General features: G+C 42.6%; 2 protein-coding genes across 2 annotated transcripts in view; one reads left to right on the top strand and one right to left on the bottom strand.

The window, feature by feature from the left end:
* The window catches only part of klf9 (Kruppel like factor 9), a 130,571-nt gene that overhangs the window by 18,493 nt on the left and 91,714 nt on the right, over positions 1-20,364 (top strand). The gene's annotated exons all lie outside the window — the stretch shown is intronic.
* ela3l (elastase 3 like) lies at positions 15,603-17,893 on the bottom strand. The gene is made up of 7 exons (XM_076269608.1): positions 17,810-17,893; positions 17,499-17,596; positions 17,097-17,225; positions 16,768-16,904; positions 16,300-16,445; positions 15,809-15,961; positions 15,603-15,659 (listed from the first exon to the last, which is right to left on the bottom strand). Exons 1-7 carry the CDS (start codon positions 17,861-17,863, stop codon positions 15,642-15,644), a joined length of 735 nt encoding a protein of 244 aa, XP_076125723.1. The 5' UTR covers positions 17,864-17,893; the 3' UTR covers positions 15,603-15,641.

Below are 20,364 nucleotides of genomic sequence, written 5' to 3'. Positions count from 1 at the left end.
AAAAATTAAGCTTGATCTGAGGACAGTAAATAGCTCTACTTACTTACTTACTCAGCTACTGTCTGAAAATGTTCACACTTAATGAATAGGACAATATAAGTTCAAGACCTAGAGTTAAAATCAGCTCTTATAAAGAGTTAACAACTAGAGAGTGACAAAAGGAATGACTAAAACAGAGTTAGTCAGATATATAGTTAGTTAGTCAGAGATAGGAGGTATAGATGAAGGAGGTATAGATGAAGTGATTCCTCAGCCTGATCTTTCCCCTTAGAAGATAAGAGGAAAGAAACACAGAGCAAAGACACAGAAAGAGTGTGACTAGAGGGAGTTGCCTCTGATTATACCAGACTATCAATTAGAAAAGAACAGAGTGAATTGCTGGTTAAATGCAGGGGTTGTACTGTACACTGACTGTGACCCAGAAGCAACCGTGTAGTGAGGTGTGAAGTTATGAAACTACATTACTGTATGCATCATCAGGGTCCAACTGGAATGCCTTCGCAGACCATCAGTGGGGCCATGCACCACTGCTTAAGGACTCCTGGTTTAGTGGAATCAGTACCTAAATCAGCATCTAGTGCGGTAACATGTGGATTACTACATGACTTCATTGTGTGTTAGAGATAGAAAAAATAAACAGTCAGTTCTCTTGCACAAGGCCAACGTTGACTTATTTTGGCACTTTGGCAACATACTGAGCTACTTAAATGGTGTGTTCCTCTGGGCTAAGTCATGCTTTGTGTGCTCTGCCATCACCCATAACTGGCGTGGTACTGGCACACCTGAAGATTATAGCTTAGGTTCTAATTTTGGTCACTGGTGTGATTGTTCCTCACTTCAGCTTTGCAGGCTATTAAATAGCTCTTGAAATCTCATTAGTGTGGGAAAGTAACGCCACAATGAGGACCTGTAGATGTTAGAGCCTCATCACCTGATGGGGATGGCCTGACCTAAGGACGGCATAGTAACCCACAAACAGCCCTTCATACTCTGGCTGCTGAGGTTTTTGGCTGATTGTTGATGTTAGGTGTGTACTGTGTGCAGTCATTGAAAATAAGTTATTTTTTTATGTTCTTCACAGAAAATGAGCCAAGGCCAAAGAATTTGAGTTAGAAGAAATAATAAATATAATTTTATTTTTAGCAAACACTGAAAGCGGGTCACACAGACCCGAACACCTTACAAGGGTTGAAATTAATGTCCTTTCTCTTCTTGTCAATCATATGTGCTGTCTAGTTGTTTATTTATAGGACATTCATTATTCAGTGGAGATTTGTTGTGGTATGTGTTGTAGGCAATTAGAACATTACCTCATGATGTGTTAAATAGTGTTAATAAAAAGGACTGAAATTTCAGTTTAATTTAGTTTAGCTAATTGCATTACATTATAATGTGTATAGCATAGTGAGCATGAATTATGGACATTTTATGGACATTATTATCAAACCATGTACAAATGTTTGTGTACAAGCATGACATCAATTAATCATTATAAAAATGTAATTAATATTTTTCACACTATGTAAATACATATGGTTACACATTATAGCAAAGTACCATTTCCCACTCTTTAAATGTGAGGAGTGTTCAGTTCTCTGTTGTATTGTTACAGTCTGTGCCCCCCCCCCCCCTCCAAAGAAAATCTTCTCTTTCTCTCTGTATAGGAACATCTTTCTGTGCATTTGAATAGTGAGTTTGATATGCAGTTTGTGATATTACATTTGTATAATGCAGAAGCCCCAAGGTCTAACAACACTGTCAAACAGACCTGCGGTTTTCTGTGGGTGACTGTAATCATTGAAGGGGCAGTAAACAGACTGACAGATGGACCGTCTCAGAGAGAGTAAGAGGCTTTGCTCCGTATTACGTAATGCTTTTCATGTTCTACACCACGCTTTGGACTATGAGAGAGACAGAGAGAGAGAGAGACAGAGAGAGAGAGAGAGTCAAAAGGGACAACACTCTGTCCACACTGAAATCCGTGTGTGTGTGTGTGTGTGTGTGTGTGTGTGTGTGTGTGTGCGCGCTAGGTGATTATGGCAAACAAACTATGCAGGCAATTTATGACCGATGACCGCCATCTGCCTTAACCACTCAACAAATTATATCCACTATGTTTAATGCAATTAGTTGTAAAGTTTCAGTCAGTCTCCCTTAAGTGAGGTATCCATGGTGACGTCCACTCTGGTCAGTGATCTCCCCTGTGGACGATAATGTTTGTACTGTGAGGTGGCACACTCAGACCTTGTAGTCCCTCAGGCTGCAGTCAGAAAGTACTTATGTTCACTCCTCTGCTCCTCCGGACTGCCCGTGAGGACGGGCCTTTTGTCCGGGCACTTGGAGGGCACCTGGCAGGCCTTGTAGAGGATGACGAAGAGGACGAGGATGAGAACGCCCACCACCGAGTTGCAGACGATGGCAACGATGGCCGCCGCTGACAGGCCGTTCCTCAGCTCTGACTCCATGATGACTTGATGGGATCCGAAAGAAGGCACGGATATGTGTGTGTGTGTGTGTGTGTGTGTGTGTGTGTGTGTGTGTGTGTGTGTGTGTGTGTGTGTGTGTGTGTTAGAGGGAGAGGGCGTGACTGTGAGTCAGTGTGCGTGTGTGTGTGTGGCAACACAACGGCCTCAAAGTAATCCTGAGGCTTTACCTGTAGAGGGGACAGCAACGTGTCTCTAAGTGGAGCAGCACACCCAGCCTCATGCACACCTCCTTCACTGCCTCCTGATGGGAGAATGTTCTCTCATTTTCGTGGTGTGTATAATGAACACCTCGTAAGACAGAGAAACGTGAGACCGTGTCACCCTGGAGATGGTAAAGGACCATTGAACTCCCAGAGAGATGGTGTGGTGGTCACTGTCTTGTTTTGGATGATGATCCAGTGGATCAGTTTTCTTCAACTGAGGGCCCTGTAGTTTAGTTGACTGATACCCCTAAGTTGTGTTGTCTGTGATGTGGAGGTCCTGCAGAGAGAAATGAGATCAAATTGCATGAAACTTACAGTACATGTAATAGACTTTTGGGCATTAACAATAACTTACTTGGGGCTACAACTAAAGCCAATTGGTAAACAAGTTGCTGTCCTGTGACAACCCTTAGATAACCCCTACAGAAGACTTTGAGCCCATGTGGAGAACACTGAGCGATCCTTATGTCACTGACTTGCATATGATGGAGACAGAAACAGACAGGAATAGTCATCCTACTACACGTCTGGACAAAATTACGTTTCATATTATTAAAGCAACACCAAAGAGTTTTTTGTACCTTAAAATAATGTTTCCAAAATCATTTCAGTAGTTCATCAACTCCTAACAGGGTGAATGACACTTCTGCATTTGCTTCGCGACCCCTATATCGGCTATAACCGCACTATGCAAGTTTGCCAGATCGGGTAGCGGATCTGTAGTTCGATGGATACAAATTTGACTTGCTTCTGATGTCGCAATACATTGCAAATCATGTAACATACTCTACCTTGTCTGTGGACATCGTTATTTCCAAAGCCGGTGCTGAATAAACAAATAACATGCGTGCGACAGAGGAAAAGTGCTTTGGTGTTGCTTTAATGTATACCAAAGCAATGCTCTCTCTATGAGTATGTGTTCACAATCCTATGGTGAAGTGCCTTGCTGAGGGCACTGCCCTGCATCTACAGCACAGGAGTAGGGGACTGCAGTGGCCAGGTGAGGTGAACTTGAGCCTGGAGTGCCTCCCACAGTTTTTCCAAAAGTCTTCTGACACTCATCTGCATATCGCTACCTGCTTCTCATTATATTAATGGCATGCACAGATAAGAGCAGGTCCCTCTCAACCCACAGGGAAAGGCCAGAAAAAGCAGCGGCCTCTTTTAGAAACCAGCTACAGCTCCCAACATTTTAGTGTTGGAGAGCTTGAGTTGAAACAAAGAGTCGCTACATGTGCTTATCTGTGCTGCCAGACAGGACAGACTCATTTTCATGGTCTTGGTCTTTTTCTTTTTCAGCCACGCAGGCAGAGGTTTGGGGTGGACGAGGTCAATTTGGACTAAATCACCAAAAAGAGAACCTGGACTCTACTCAGGCCTCTATCAATCTGAGGCTTCAAGCAGTTATTTTTTAGGGTGAATTGAGATGTATGGGAGAACCAATTTATTCACAGTCATATCTAGCAATGGGCAGAGTAATCACAATAGGGAACTGAACAACGTAATTGAAATGTAGATGAAAAATAGATGATGGTTTCACAACTCTCCATGAAAAGGAGCGTAGAACTAATAAAAACACTATTTTGCATACTTTCAAAAATGTCTCAATGGGGCACAGAGTTCATTGTCAGTCATTAAAATAATAACTGTGCTCTGTAAAGACCCCACTCTGAAAAAACATTATCACTAATGGTCACGTTAAGATTATACAGGAGGTGTTTCCAGCTGCTGTTTATTTCAGGTAGATCACAAGTCTTGATTTGAAATAAGCTTTGCACAATTTGAATCACTTGATTTGAAAACGCCTACACCATCGTTTCCCAACCTTGGGGTCAGGACCCCATGTGAGGTCCCCTGAAATTCAAATGGAGTCGCCTGAGATACTGGGTTACAATTGACCAGTAGGCCTACATTACATTAAAATATACATACATTAAATAAAAATACTAAAAACCTCATGATAACCAAGTTAAGTAACTAATTGGATCCTTCATTACAATCTAGCTATGTAAAAATAAACTTAGACAGCCCACATGAGATGTTTGATTGACATAAACATGCTTGATCAATGTTCCAAACAAAGCAGCAAAACAACCAGAGGCACAAAGATTAGCCAAACAAATTAGGACATTTGGGGAAAATCAAGCACCACTCCCGATGACTGGGTGTTACAACATAGATGTTGTGAATGATTGGGGTCGCCAATGTTTTGTGACATGAAAATAGGGTCACCTGCCAAAAAAAGTTGGGAACTTTTGGCCTATACAATGCCTGTTTTTTTTACTTTTTTTTTTTTTACTACATCCCTTTATGAATGGATATGGGAGAGTTTGATTATCATTCTTGCTCCATGGTTTGCATTATCAAAATGAAATCCATATATTAATTTGATTGAAACACTCTTGGTTTCACTAATAGTATGGATCTGGATACCATTGGAAATTTCACACACATTTCAACCTCTAAACATTAGTGTAGGTAATGGGTGGGTGGACTACATTTGGAGCATTTGTGGTGAGAGAATCAATAGGAATTGAGTGAGCACTGCTGCCCACATAGTCCAAAGAGCACATTAGAGAACTGCTCGGTGCATGGTGTTGCAAGACCTAGACCCCTAGCCACTTTTTTTTACATATCTACTGACTTAATATGCAATGTGTTTGGTAGTCTTAGGGTTTCCACCCACACAATGCAACACTTTTCCAAAAAAGATTTGCTGCAAGATGTACTCGAGAAAGATGCTGTAGCAGAGGCGGAATTCGTTCTTTAGGTAGCCCATGATTAGTGTGTCTCAGTAACAAGCAAAAGTATAGACCTAGTAGTCTATTGTTACTAAGTATTATTACTAAGAACTCGAATGTTATTCCTCATTTTGTAAGTTGCTTTGGATAAAATGTATGAATGTAAATGCAGCAACTATCTTTTGTCATTATGTTTGTGGAAAATGAACTATGCTCAAAGTTATATCATAACTGAAAATTAGAATAGCAAATGTTCAATCAAAATCATATTTTGCCTTGCTGACTCATTTAAGATTAATTTGTCATCAGACAGAGATACACTTGAACTGCAAATACGCTTTTGTTGTAGGCCTATTGTCATGTTGTTTTGAATAAAAGTGTTTGTTAATGCAGTAACTTTTCTTTTACTTTATGTCAAGCCTTAGTTTCATGCTAGTGCACCGTGTTGCAAGACCTAGACCCCTAGCCACTTTTTTTTTTTTTACATATCTACTGACTTATGCAATGTGTTTGGTTTCCATGTGTAGGGGTAATAATTGTTGATCATTTTCAGAGGTGAAGCATGCAGAATGCATTTTGATTTTGTGTAACTATTTGTGAAGGATATTCAAACAGCTGTAGAAAATATGAAACTGTTGATACAGTCCGAACAATCCATGCACCTGATGTAGTCATCCCATGGCGCGTTATTCTATCCATCTACTTAGCCTATCCTATGATGGGGAAATAAGGGTGCTTTCAATTTTCTAAACGAGAAAATAAACCGCTCGGCAGACCATAATGTTTGAACTTACCCTCAATTTAAAGGATCCGAGGGAGTTGATCAGAAGCACCTCCGTGTTCTCTCATTCTCCATTAAAAGTCGCTGAATTCACGGTGAAAATATCATGCACTTCAACGCAAAGGAATCCGCTTTTCCACTTGTCCAATCCAAGCCACTCATATGAGTAAACTTGTTTCTTCACGCTCCCATTCGCTGTGCTTTTGCTATCAACTTAACACACAAGTGTTCACAAGACTTTACTCTTGCGCTGAAAACGTCCGACGTTCATTTCCAACCTGGCATTGCAGCTTCGCACAGTAGCTGACCATCTCGTCGGGGGCATCTTAAGGGGGAGTGGTTTGCACTGAATGGATCTGCGCACCCAGACAAAGCGCCCCATTCAAACTGTCAGGCGTTCTCGGGAGACAGTCACTGCATGTTAAACAATGCTTCGCTTTTGACATGCACGATCACAGATGGCCTTTTACATAATCAACATCACATCAGGATGCTATGTTCCTTAGCATATTGTTGATTAAAGTAGGCCTACATTTTGTGTACAAGTAATTCCCATTATGTCGACCTAATTGGCCTATTAGCCATTATGCTGTAGGCTAAGGCCTACATTTTGTGTAGGCTACCCAATCATAACGAGTGTCTTCAGGCAGAAATCTTCATCTGAGTCTAGCCTTGAACCTATAAATCGAAATAAAAAAACTACTATGACAAAGAGTACATGGGACGTTCACTGCAAATTATTAGCCTATAGGCTATAGGCCTATCGGTTATCGGCTAACGCGTCTGCTAAATTAAGAAATGTAGGCCTAATCCTACATTATGGTGAAGAGAACAGACTCTTGTAGATCAGGCGTTCATGTGTCATGTCACGTGTCATGTGTCAAACTCAGTAGGCTATAGGTCGCCACACCTACAGAACCAGGAGCACTCTGATCTTATCAGTTAGAAAAGGAACCATTTTTTCTAAACATGTAAAAATTGTAGAAGTGGACAAAATCTTTGTGTTGGCATTTGTAAGGTTGATTAATATACACTTGCTGAGGGAAAGTTCCAGAAGTACATGGTTGTAAAAATGTTTTCTGCATTGTCAAATTACCACCCCTCAATATTCTCACAAATTCCTTGGATGACCAGATGATTCCATATCAGTTTGGAAATGAGGGAGTTGAATTGTATTGTTAGGACCAGGGATGTAGTGGAGACCTAACGCAAGTAAACACATGTTGAACATTCCATTGTGTTTAACCTTATTGCTAATGAATGTATATTGATACATGTTTATAAATAAGTCAGACACTGTGTCATTAATAGTTAATGTGCCATTAACTAATTTAGTTTCAAATAACACACTTTTGTATAAGGTTTTAGCTGTTTTATTCAACATACTGTGTGTTCAATGAAAACAGTTATCATTATGCATATTTGCACATGTGTGTGTTTACATGTGAATTGCTTTAAAAGTGGCATGCTATTTTATGCCATCTCATGAGATCACGTTGGTTTAAACCATTAACACAGTGAATATGTTGAAATTAATAGGCTACAAGACATGTCTCCTAACTCAAACAGTGTTGTGTTAGAATTTGACTTGTTTTACTGTAGTTTGAACACATTTGAGGCCTATATTCCACCAAAAAGACACAATGGCTTGTGGGGGTTCGCCAAGGGAACACAACAACAGAACGCTGCCACCTATTGGATATTCCGTGGATTCAGCATTCACTGCTACCAGTAGCCTTTCAATAAGCCTATTGATGTGGTGACCTCACATTCTGGAGTTCAGTTAATTTCAAGAAGTTTTATTTGCATGGCAAACATTTGTATTACCAAAGAGCTAATATTGAGTCAAATTAATAGAAAATAAAATAATTCCAAATTGTGTGTGCTTACCTGCATGTGTGTGTGTGTGTGTTTTATGTGTCTGTCCTTGTGTGTCTTTGCTTGTGAGTGGGTGTGGGGTAATGGGATGTGTGTGTGTGTGTGTGTGTGTGTGTGTGTGTGTGTGTGTGTGTGTGTGTGTGTGTGTGTGTGTGTGTGTGTGTTTATGAGGTGTGTGCGTGTGCCTGTTTGCCTGCATGTGTGTGTTTTTTTTTTATGTGTGTGTGTTTGTGTGTGTGTGTGTGTGTGTGTGTTTGTGTGTGTGTGTGTGTGTGTGTGTGTGTGTGTGTGTGTGTGTGTGTGGGCGTGCGTGTGGGTGTGTTTGTGCATGTTTGCATACGTGTTTGTGTTTATGTGTGTGTGTGTGCGTGCGAGTGCTTGTGTACATGCCTGTGTGTGTGTGCGTCTGAGTCTGTGTGTGTGCCTGTGTGTGTGCATGTGCGTGTGTGCGTACATACGCCTGCATATCTACTTTGTGTGTATGTGCGTTGGTGTACAGACACTACATTTACAAATTAATTTATTGTATGCCCCCCCATGAACGAACGCTTTGGCAGTGGTCATAATAAATAGAAAAAGAAGAGAAAAAGAAGAAGAAATGTCTAAAGTGTATAAGGAGTTTCCAACATGCTTGTGATCCTGCTACAGTCCTCATTCAGTATCCGGATAGCTTGGGGATTAAAAACTTTTTCGCATTCTCTCTATGTTGGCCCTCAGGCAGCGATAACATTTCCCAAAGCTTAGAGCAGAGAAAAGGCAGTTGCTGGGGCAATTGGGATACCTGGTGATTTTCTTTATTGGACTTTTCCTGTATATTTCCTCTAGGTTGGCGCACTCCTGGTGGTACATTCAGCTGATCTTACTCTCTTTAGGGCTTTGTTGTGCTAAAGTTTCTAGTGCTGTTTCCATACCAAGCTGTTATAGTCCCAGTAATAATACTTTCAAAGGTGGCTCTGTAAAAGTTCTTATATAATTGCTGAGGTAGCCTAAAGTACTTTAGACGTCTGAGGTGAAAAAGACACTGGCGTGCCTTTCTCACAAGTGAATTTCAAGTGCTAGGCTAATATAGTCTTGTGAGAATTTGCATAGGCTACAATACCCAGGTATCAAATTCAAAATGAACATATATTTTTTGATATGGAGCCCCTAAGTTGCATGTGCTCATGCGAAACTGTCTGCACATGAAAAGGTTTTGTGCGAGCACATGAAAAGGCTATTGATGCATTGTAGGTTTTACATGGGAGAACAATGGGTTTTATTAGTCTATGAAGACTTTGTAAGTCAACGTTATATTATGCAGCATCATAATGTTGACTTACAAACGAAATCTTTATTGTGTGGGGGTGGGGGTGAACTTTCACGATATTCTATCTACTATTTTGAGACCTGTATACTGAGAATGAAAAAAATGTATTTTGTTTCAGACGTCCAACTCACTTCTAGGTCCGGAGTTGTGCTGGGCTAGCCTACTAACAAAGTTTTTTTTTTTATCTTTCAGCATATCTCCCAAAAATAGACTAATCACAGTGGCTGCCTGACATTAGCCTACAAGCCACCACAAATGGGCCAATCAGAGAGCCAACAACGTCACTTCCCGAAAATTCCCGGCGGTGTTTTTTAATCTAGCAGATCTTCTTCAACGTTGTTTATCTCTAACATCGAGAGGGACCGTTTCCAAGACCACTCCGTCGAACCGTCACATTTCTACTTTAAATATAAGCGGGGTTCTACTAGGCCTACTGCATTCGTAAGTTTGGTTTCTTTTCTTGTTAGCCTACGCCGAGTTTGGTAACAACGGTGTGCAACCACGCGCTACAGGCTTTTGAAGTAGCCTAGTTTTTGTTCAGTGGGTGTGTCAACATTGATGTAGCCTATCCTATCAAAACCCGCTGGTGAGCACAACTAGAAGCTATTTATATATGTCACTGCCTTTTATAAATAACGTATTGTTAACTGGTATATGTATAAAAATGGGTATAATGGGTGTATATATATAGGCTATATATATAAAAAGCCAGTGTTTTTGTACCACAGTTAGTCTGCATTTGTGTTTGGAAGTTTCAGTAGTAGGCTACAGTGGCAGTTTTCTTTGTTTGAGGCAACTGGAATTGTTAATGTTTCATGTCGTCTATGTGCGAAGGTCAGGTTAATCTTAATACATGAACACATAGTGTCTGCTTTGTTGTGATTTAAGTGCCCATTCTAACTATTTATGTTGTGTTCATTTTAGACCCTGATGATGGGCAGTTACTTTTAAACAGATAGAAATTATGTAACAACAGGCAAGTTGCTCTTTTGTGCCTTTGTGCTTGAAAATGGTCTCTTTTTACCAACAGAGATGGAGACACAATTCAGAAAGACATCCGCTGATGGCAGTTTCTTTCTCAGTGATTCCTTGGAGGCACTCGGTGTGAAAACAGAGAACCAGGAGAGCCCACTGTTGCACCCTCTTTCACCTGATCAGGTTGCGAAGTCAACTAGGACGGCGGATGATGTGCAACAAAGCAGTGGCCCAGACAGCAGAAGTTGTGTGTTGGACCTTTGTCTCCCTGCTGCCTGGATATCTGTTTTACCTCCCCTGGACCAGCAGTGGATTTCCAGGGCACTCTTCAAGTGGTCGCAAACTGGACAGCCAGAGCTGGACTTTGCCATTTTGGATAAGAAGTGGTGGTATCCCCCACAGCCTTCACCTGCCCCCACTGCTATTCCAGCAATGGTGAGGTACTTTGGACATCCCTTCTTTGTCTGGATGCCGATGAAGGTCTGGCATGTGCAGCTGTTCTGTCCACACACAGAGTGTGGAAAGGAGCTCACCTTTGCAGGACTGCACCAGCAGATCCGGCGTGTTGTTGGCCTCAGCACCACCTACTTCATGGCAACGGAGGACCTCCGCTGTAAGGGCTGCAATAGGACAGTGGCTAGCTGGAGCCACAGCATTGTGCATCAGCTGGACGTCTGCCACCAAGTCCAGTTTCCTTGTCTCCTCTCCGCCGAGCTGGGCTGTGACATGCAGGTGGTGCGGCAGCTGCGACTGAGGGGCCCTGGGAAGAGCATCGGCCAGTTTCACACCCAGCTGGAGGAGCAGCACACAGAGGCTTGGTTGCAGAAACAGGTCCATTTCCTGACCGATTTCAGGAGACTAATGCAAGCGGTTGTGTCTGGACTGAAAGCTCCGGTCATGCTTGGGGATTTGCCCACTATGCTCCCAGTTCCAAAGAATCGCTGGCTGATGCAGGCGTATTCCCAGGACGTGCTTAGCCGGCTGGAGGAGACAAAAGCGTCCATCACCTCCCAGTTTGGACGAATCTTAAAAATGGACTCGACCAAAAGAATCGTCAAGACGCTGGCAGGGGAGAGCGATGCAACATCATCCTGGGTCACCAGCATCATCAATGAGCACGGTCAGGTGATCATTTCCGTGCTTACGGCCAGCAAGGGCAGAGACCTGGGAAAGATGATCGGTGGCGTCGTTAGCCGCTACCAGGATGCCGGAGTGTCGCCGCCCGAGGCGCTGTATGTCGACCAGGACTGCTGTGGGTCCAACATGCTCAGGCCATGGCCCAGCACAGAGATTCGCCTGGACGTTTGGCAGTTCATGCAAAGAATCGCTGCGGGATGCACGACTGACTCGCACGCCTTTTACGCTGAATTCATGAACAGACTTGGCCACTGCATATTCATATGGGACGAGCGTGATGTCCAAGCACTCAAAGAGGCCAAACGGGCAGAGCTGGAGGACGGGCAGACGCAGCCTTCCGATGCAGACGTCACGCGTCACATCACCAGGGCCGAGATGGCGCTACACTGCAAGAGGACCACCAGAAGTAGCAGTGAGATGGAGGAACTCATAAACGAGCTGATCCAGGTCTACGATGGAGAGACGGGCTGCGACCCTCTTGGCGTGCCTCTCATTAACTCCGTGAGGATGGCAGAGATCTGGGAGGCACAGAAGAAGCACGTCCCCTGCATCCAGGACCCACCAGGCGTGCAATTGTACACGCAGACCCTGCACAAGGGGCATCATAGTCTGCCCACCTACAGATGCGCCAGGGAGTCCACTTCACTGCAGCGTTTCCATCTCCACATAAACAGCTTTATCCCAGGTAAGGGTTCATTTTAGTTTCCCTTCTGAAATGTATTTTCAAAAATAAATAAACAAAATGTGCATTTCACACAATGTGACATGCGATCATTGCATAACACTGTATGTATTTCATGTGTATTTGTAGGAACTTTGACCAGTGCCACATTGTTTCAGGCCTATCTGGTGGAGGGCATTGCGAGGTGGAATGAGGACAGGGCCATGGCAACAGAAGGGAGAGTCATGTCCCACAGTGACCGCCTCAGGCAAGCTGCCAACCAGCTCGCCTGGGAGGTCATGGGAATTACGCCGATGGACTGCACAGGGTCACCAAAGTATACAGGTAGACATTTCTTTCAATAAAAACACTTTAGTGCTGTATTGTATCTAAATGAAATACTTAAATGCCATTATTATTTTATGTTTACTCATATCCATAACTTGTTTTCTAGTTTATTCATTCATTTATTTTTTTTAGGTGAACTCATAGGTGTGGAGTACTTGTACGACCAAACTGGCAGTGCTCTAGAAGATTACAAACTTACTCTGTCAGCGCTGGAGACAGAAGAGGTGACCGTGGCAGAGGATGAGGGCTATGTGGAGCGAGTGAAATTTGAGGACTTCACCATCCCCATGCCTGACGAGTCAGATCCACCTGCTTCTCCCACCACACCCAGCAGGGCCACATCCAGATCTGCTCTTTGTTTATACCCTCTCCCCACCTCAACAACCTCAACCAACTCAGCCACCTCAACCAATTCAGTCATCGCTGCTGCACATTCTGCCTTTGCTGTCCGGTCATCTCCTCTCCCCACCTCAACCACTAAAGACATGACGTCTACACCTTCTGTTCTTCCTGTCCTATCATCTGGTCTCCTCCCCTCAACTACCACCGCCATCACTTCAACAGGGAAAGCACAGCTCCACCTGGCCATTGGGCCTGGTGAGCCATCGACGGCTCCAGCTCAGCATCCCCTGCCTGGAGCTGGAGCACTGCAGTCTTCTCCTGCACTGTCCTTCGCTGGCCCCAGGCCGGTCCTAATTCTACCCAGACCGTGTCCAGAGGGTCCCACCAATCAACTGACCCCAACTAGGCTGTTGCTTCCTGCCGGGGCAACCCTGGTGACCGTTGGTTCTTCGCTGGAGGTCTCAAGGCCACACACCGGTGCGGCAGCGGTGCCATACTCCACCCAACGCTACAGGAAGAGGAAGTGGGAGAGAGGCACACACACTCGCAAGTATGTCAGAACAAGAGTTGTGAGCATTTGTAAACAGTGCTATAAAGAGAGAAAGCCACCCACCCACGTGCAATACTATGGCAATTGGTACTGTGAAGAGACTGCTACTGTCAAACTATCTGAATGGAGAGAAAGCATGGCAGCAAAAGGCTATGGAAAAAAGAAATACACATAAAATATATTGTAATACATTGTATGGTGCATATTGGTTTTATTTTTTTAAAGGAAAATATATGATTAAGGCGGAAATTGTAGGAAAATGTGCGTGATTAAAGGTTTGAAGAGCTCCAGTGTCCACTGTACTTGTCATACATATTCACAAAAGGGCTTGAATGACAGCTCAGAGTGTCCCCTTTAAAATGATACCAAACACAATAATATAAAACATTGAAATATATCCTGAACATGAGCAAATACCAAGATATGCACCAGCATCTATAATGCTAAAGGGTAACTTTAACAGCTGATAACACTAATTTAGCTGTGACTCAGGAAGGGTTGTCATACCAAAATGTTAGCTACAGACATGGATCTTTTAAAAAATTATAAGAAACCTTTGCCACCTTGACATCTGGTCTGGCCCATAGACTATTATCACTGACAATATATACTATATTAACAGTAGATGACATACATATATATGTATGCAAAACTCACACAACTAACCCAATTTAAGTTTAAAACAATACGTAGCCTTTTCATGTTGATTTTGAACAGATATTCATGGCCATGGTCTGCTTTTTATAGTAACCAATAAATGTGTTTCACACACCTTTGTCCAATAGCAATTTCACACTTTCCGGCAGATCTTAAACTAATCTCAGAAATCAGTGTTGGCAAAATTTAACTGAATGAACAAAATATGTGTAGCATCCCCACTGAATGATGGATAAATACTTTTTAAAATTCTTTTTTAGGTATTTATTGCAAATCACCAAGTCAATGTAAGGCATAAAGCACAAACACAAATACATTAGCTGCATTGCCATGTAGGCTACTGTAGCCTCAAGCATTGCCCTAATATTCTTTCACATCAGTTAAAGCGTAACTTTATCCAAGGGTGTTTTTGTGAATGTACCCGAGTCAAAAATTCGTTTAAAAGCATAATTACGTCCGAAGCGCCACTTTTAAGCTTATCCGTGTTGTCGTTTTTGGGTCAAATGGCTTTTTTAAAACACAAAGAAGGCTTGACACAACATGAAACCTTGATCGAAGTATCATCAGTGTCTCTACACATGAACTCGAGCATTGAGAACATTGTTCGTGTACACATAGTTTACTAAAAAATAAAGGTTTTGGACCAGCTTAAAAGTGGCGCTTCGGACGTAATTATGCTTTTAAACGAAAGTTTGACACACCCTAGGATGCATTTTGGCGAAAGTTACGCTTTAACACTAACTCACTACCATGTCTTATTCTCTACACCCGACTATCATATGCATATGTCATGTATACAGACCTTACTGTCATGTACTGACCCTAGGCAGATGGGTCAGGCCCTTGAGTCGTGGATCTGCTCGAGGTTTCTTCCTATATATATCTCCAATTCTAGGGAGTTTTTCCTCGCCCCTGTTACCCATGGGCCTCTCTCTTGCTTTTCTTTTCTTCCTTTCTTTCCTTCTTTCTCTGATTGCCTACATTCTGTAAAGCGCCATGATACATGTGTTATGTTTTGGCGCTCTATAAGCACAATAAATTGAAATAAATTGAAATTGAATTTAGTTCAACTTAACTCAATTGTTTATAGTCCAAATTACTTTAAGCCATAAACACTTATTAACAGTATAGCATTCCATTAACTCTAACCTTGTCCCTTTTTGGAGTATGATAAACATTAAGGTGAGTCCCTCAATAGCATGTTGAATGTTCTTTTATTTAAGTTCATGAAAGTGAACCTATTTTAACGCCCAATGAAAACATTAAAGTATTAGCGTGGGATTTATGGCAACAAATATGCCTATTAAACTCCAGTAAATTTGTAATGACCATCCAGCACTGCTGTCTTGGCTACAATATTTATTTTGCTCAATTATCACTTTTGGCAAGTTTTGAAATTCTCAGTGATTGATTTTTTTCCCCTTGATGAAAATTCTCTAGATTTTTTTTCTAACACACACACTCTTTCTCTCTCTCTCTCTCTCTCCATACAGGGACCAAACATTAGGCATACAAGAACACAAGAGATAATGATCTTATTCAAATGGGTTTATTGTACTTTGAAATAGGTTCCATCTTAGTTGTTCATCATAGCCTGTAAAAATAAACACAGTTTACATCATATATTGTGTTTCAGAAGATATGACATAATAATTGAAATACATGTACACTACAGACATGCTTAGTTCAGATGCTAGACCTTCTGTGTGTTTGTATGTGTGTATGTGTGTCTGTGCACTTTACCTGGTCAATCCAGTCATTGAAGGCAGACACGCGGGTGAAGACGGTGGGCTTCCTGATGAAGTTGCAGCCCAGGCCAGAGACGAAGCTGGCGATGCCATGGACCTCCCATGTGCCCTCAGCGTTCTTGCAGTTCAGGGGGCCACCAGAGTCACCCTTTGCCAAGATAGACGAGTGGTCAACAGAGGGCACCGCCAGGTGCGCAAATCCACACACTCATTCAGTGTAGTCATGTTAGTGTTATTTTCATGGCTCTAATTTACACCCCCCCCCCCCCGACACACACACACACACACACATAAACAAACAAAGGGAGTTTCTACACAAGACCGTACATTTTCGGCTGCATCTCTGTACCATCGCATATTCAAAGCATTAATTTTGAATTGCATTCAGCTGACTTGATGTCGGTCTTCTCCTTCTCCTTCCTTAAACATAAACCAACCACACAGTTTTGATATTTCGTCATTTCTATCCTTGCCCCTGGTACTCACATTGCAACCTCCAACGACACCGTCTCCTCCGGCACAGACCATGGTGGTCCTGAGAGCAGGTCCCCACCAGTCGCTCTTGGTGCAGGTGGCGTGGTCCACCACAGGCATCAGGGCCTGCTGCAGGTTATCAGCGATGGGGCCTCCAGCTGCAGGACAGCAGTGACACAGACCTCAGTCAGACCTCAGCACTGTACACATTCCACAGCTGTTAATCTACACATATTCACATTTCACACACACAGGGAGAAATGTCAGCAGTTTTACAGTCAGGGGGGCATATGTACACACAAGCATACCTGGAGTTCGGCTATGTAAGTTACTCAGCTGTCACACGGAAAGTACATAAAGCACTTCAATGTCCGTGCCATATGTGACTCATAAAGTCAAATGCAGGCTCACTGTATGCTCTTAGATGAGTACACAGACATTTGTGGGAGGTAGAAGGAACAAAAGAAATGTAGGCCCTACTGTAGAGTCTGCCCCAGCCGGTGATGTAGCAGGGGTAGTCGTGGGTGAGGATGCTGCCGGCGGAGGGGATGCAGCCCAGCTGGACGGAGTCACTAAGGGTCACGTGCTCGGACAGCTTGATCAGGGCAATGTCATTTCTGTGGAGCAATGCAGAGCCATCATAATTCACAATTCGCATCATGATTAAACAGAACGTCTTTCTTCAGGGTCATGGCGCCACTGTTTAATGTTGTCCTGGTAGGCATGTGTGAGCAGCATTGATAGATGTGGCACATGCCCCACCATTTCTATCACGCATTTTAATGACCGCAAATGGGTCTCCTCCTCACCCGAAGGCCACGAAGATGGGGTTCCACTTCTCGTGAACGATCATCTTTTCGGGGGTGATGGCCTTGGAGCCGGCCTCGTCCTGCACCAGGTTGTGCTTTCCAACAAAGACTCTGTAGGTCAGGTCAGTGCTGCAGGAGAGAAAGAGAGAGAGAGAGAGAGTCAGACATATTTATAATCCACACAGGCTAACATCCCTGCGCCTAAGTCAAATCAAGAATTCCCAAACGTCTCAATCAACTACAATTTCTGTTTGGCAAAATTCCTCAACTTAAACTTTTTAGTTATACATGAATTAAAATTGTAATGATAGATTACAATTTTGCAGACATCAATGTTATATAACAGGAAAACAAGGATAAGCCATTTTTTGCAACACTGAACACTGAAGAAAGGGCTATTACTTGATGCAGTGGGCAGCGGTCATGACCCAGTTGGTGGCAATCAGAGATCCTCCACAGGTGTGCCCCCACTGACCATTCCTCTCGTACTGCAGGGAGATCTGTGGAAGGAGTTGGACAAAGAATTTAGATTGAGAGAGAATAGCATGTGTAAGTATAACTTGCATTACTTAGCTACCGCTTTAATGCATGGACATATGAAGAAATGAACTAAGAAAAAGAGGGGAAAAGAAGTGTAAATCAGGAAAGGAAGGAGGAAAAGCAGAAGCAAACAAAAGGGAAGAAGGAGAGAAATGAGACAACGGTCCCCATACCTGCCAGGGCCAGCTGTTGGGGACGGCGTCCACTCCGTTGACCACGCGAGTCATGAGGGGCTCGGTGGCAGGAGTGCCGCACCCGAAGGCTGAGGAAGTGAAATAGAATTCCTTTACTCTGTTGCCACTTTATCTGACTAAAGTTTTGATTTACCACACACTCTCCTTCACTCCCTCTCTCTCACACAGATACACACACACACATGAATTAGCACACACACAGAGCCCTTACCGCTAGCGATGAGCACAGATGCCAGGACAATGGAGAACATGTTGACTTTGTTCAACTGCGGTGAGAGGGTCTCTATAAGGCTGGCTTTTAAATGTTCCACTTCCAAACTGTCATGCTGTCGGTGTGACGAAATGTCCTTTGGATAAATAAGAGCGGTTTCATCATTAGCAACTCAGCTGTGCTATCAAAAGCCATTCTCATGCATGTCCTTCAAATGTGTGTGTGTGTGTGTGTGTGTGTGTGTGTGTGTGTGTGTGTGTGTGTGTGAGTGACTAAAAGAGAGAGACAGACAATATATATATGATTGTGTGTTTGTGTGTGTGTGTGTGTGTGTGTGTGTGTGTGTGTGTGTCTGTGTGTTTGTGTCTGTGTGTGTGTGTGTGTGTGTGTGTGTGTGTGTGTGTGTGTCATGCCGCTATACATGTGTCACACAGACCTCAACACAGATACACAGTGCACATACATCACAGAGAAGCCGGAGAATGAGCGAGGTTAATCCCAAAGGGTCTCTACCTGCAAAAAAACATGTGCCATAGCAATTGTTTGATTAAGCTATAGGTCCAAATACAGCTTCCAGGTGTTTATCAGAGACATAGAATTGAATAGTGACTTTTGTGTTCTGAAAAGGTATTCTCCAAAGGACCTCTTTGAAGGAACTCAGTATGCCTACTTATTCCTACTTTGTGTTCCAATAGCAATAAAGTCTCTATAATTAGAAGATGGGTGAAATTACAGATTTGAATAGTAGTGTAATCTAGATAACTGCAAAGTCAGGTTTACGCATGAGCAGTCTGTTCACATTCCTACATGGGTCATTCCGTGTCAAATCAGATATGGTTGTTGCTGCACCATCTCAGATTTTGTTCAAACCATGTCTATATCAAGAATGAGTCCCAAATATTTCAGTTCAAATCCTATATCTTCATCTTGTTTTCAGCCCTTGAAATTACTTCAGTTTAACAGCTTAAAAAATCACATTGTCTGGAAAGCAATGTTTGGCCATTAATATAATGAAAAGTATTATTCATAGGCAGCCCAAACTTTGTAGGGTGGAAGACAAATAAGTGACTCAGTGTATGGGCATTTAGTGTACAAAGTGCCAATGTTGTATCACATATAACTTGTTTTGCCTGAGGAACAAGAATGAAAACCCATAGGCCTAAATATAATGCAGCCAAGTTAAGTGTATTTACAGTATGTATTAATGAAATATGATACATCATTGGTTCTTTATACATGAAATGACTGCAAACTGAACTATTCCCACATTGATATTCGTGTTCCTAGCTATAAGTATATACTCTTTTGATCCCGTGAGGGAAATTTGGTCTCTGCATTTATCCCAATCCGTGAATTAGTGAAACACACTCAGCACACAGTCAACACACACTAATCCTGGTGCAGTGAGCTGCCTGCAACAACAGCAGCGCTCGGGGAGCAGTGAGGGGTTAGGTGCCTTGCTCAAGGGCACTTCAGCCGTGCCTACTGGTCAGGGTTCGAACCGGCAACCCTCCGGTTACAAGTCCGAAGCGCTAACCAGTAGGCCACGGCTGCCCCGTGCTACCCATTTTAGTCCTATTATCCTATTAAAAATGCAATCACACCTTGTTTTATCCTTAATTTCTTCATGTGCATTTGTTGCAGAGACCTCAAATATTGTCTCAACATTAATAAAGTATTGTATTTCCAGACAAAATAATGATTGGTGCCATATGGATACAAAAATGAGTTTACAAGACCCTCAATATCACCAGTCCATATCTAGGGCCTTATATAAAACTAATGGGCATCCAGTACAAACTTTGAATGGTCCAGTCATACTGAGAACATGTCTGTCTTCCACCCTACAAAGTTAGAACAGGCTAGGAATAATACTTTTCAAGATATTACTGTAAAGGTACACTATTCAGGTTTAGGTATTTTTGGCTACTGTAGAGCTCCCTCTAGAGTCGAGATATATTTATATTTTACTCTGCTGTTATAAATAGCAAACTTCTCGTGACTTGTCCCCCCCTGTACACAATGACAGTGCTTTTATTGTGGAGGTGAAGGATTAATAACAGGCAAAAACTATCTCCAAAGAGCTATATCTACTGACAAGGTTTCACGATTCTCGTGAGATTTGCACCATTTTCCTGTATTTTTTTCTGATTTGACACAGAATGACCCACATGTTATTTCCATCCTCATAATCACCAGGTAAGTGTTATGAAAACTTTTTCAGACAAGTGTTATGAAAACTTCATCAGTACATGTCTGAAAGTCACTGGGAAAGGTAACAGCTGTCTCCCAGTTTGAGAAAAAAAGGTCTCAGGCTGATAAT

This window comes from Alosa pseudoharengus, unplaced genomic scaffold, assembly GCF_046254945.1.
Source record: "Alosa pseudoharengus isolate Yale_2024_CS ecotype anadromous, Long Island Sound unplaced genomic scaffold, YU_APseudo_1.1 YU_APseudo_1.1_scf_6, whole genome shotgun sequence".
NCBI classification, from domain to species: domain Eukaryota; kingdom Metazoa; phylum Chordata; class Actinopteri; order Clupeiformes; family Clupeidae; genus Alosa; species Alosa pseudoharengus.
This window is presented reverse-complemented; position numbering and strand designations above follow the sequence as displayed.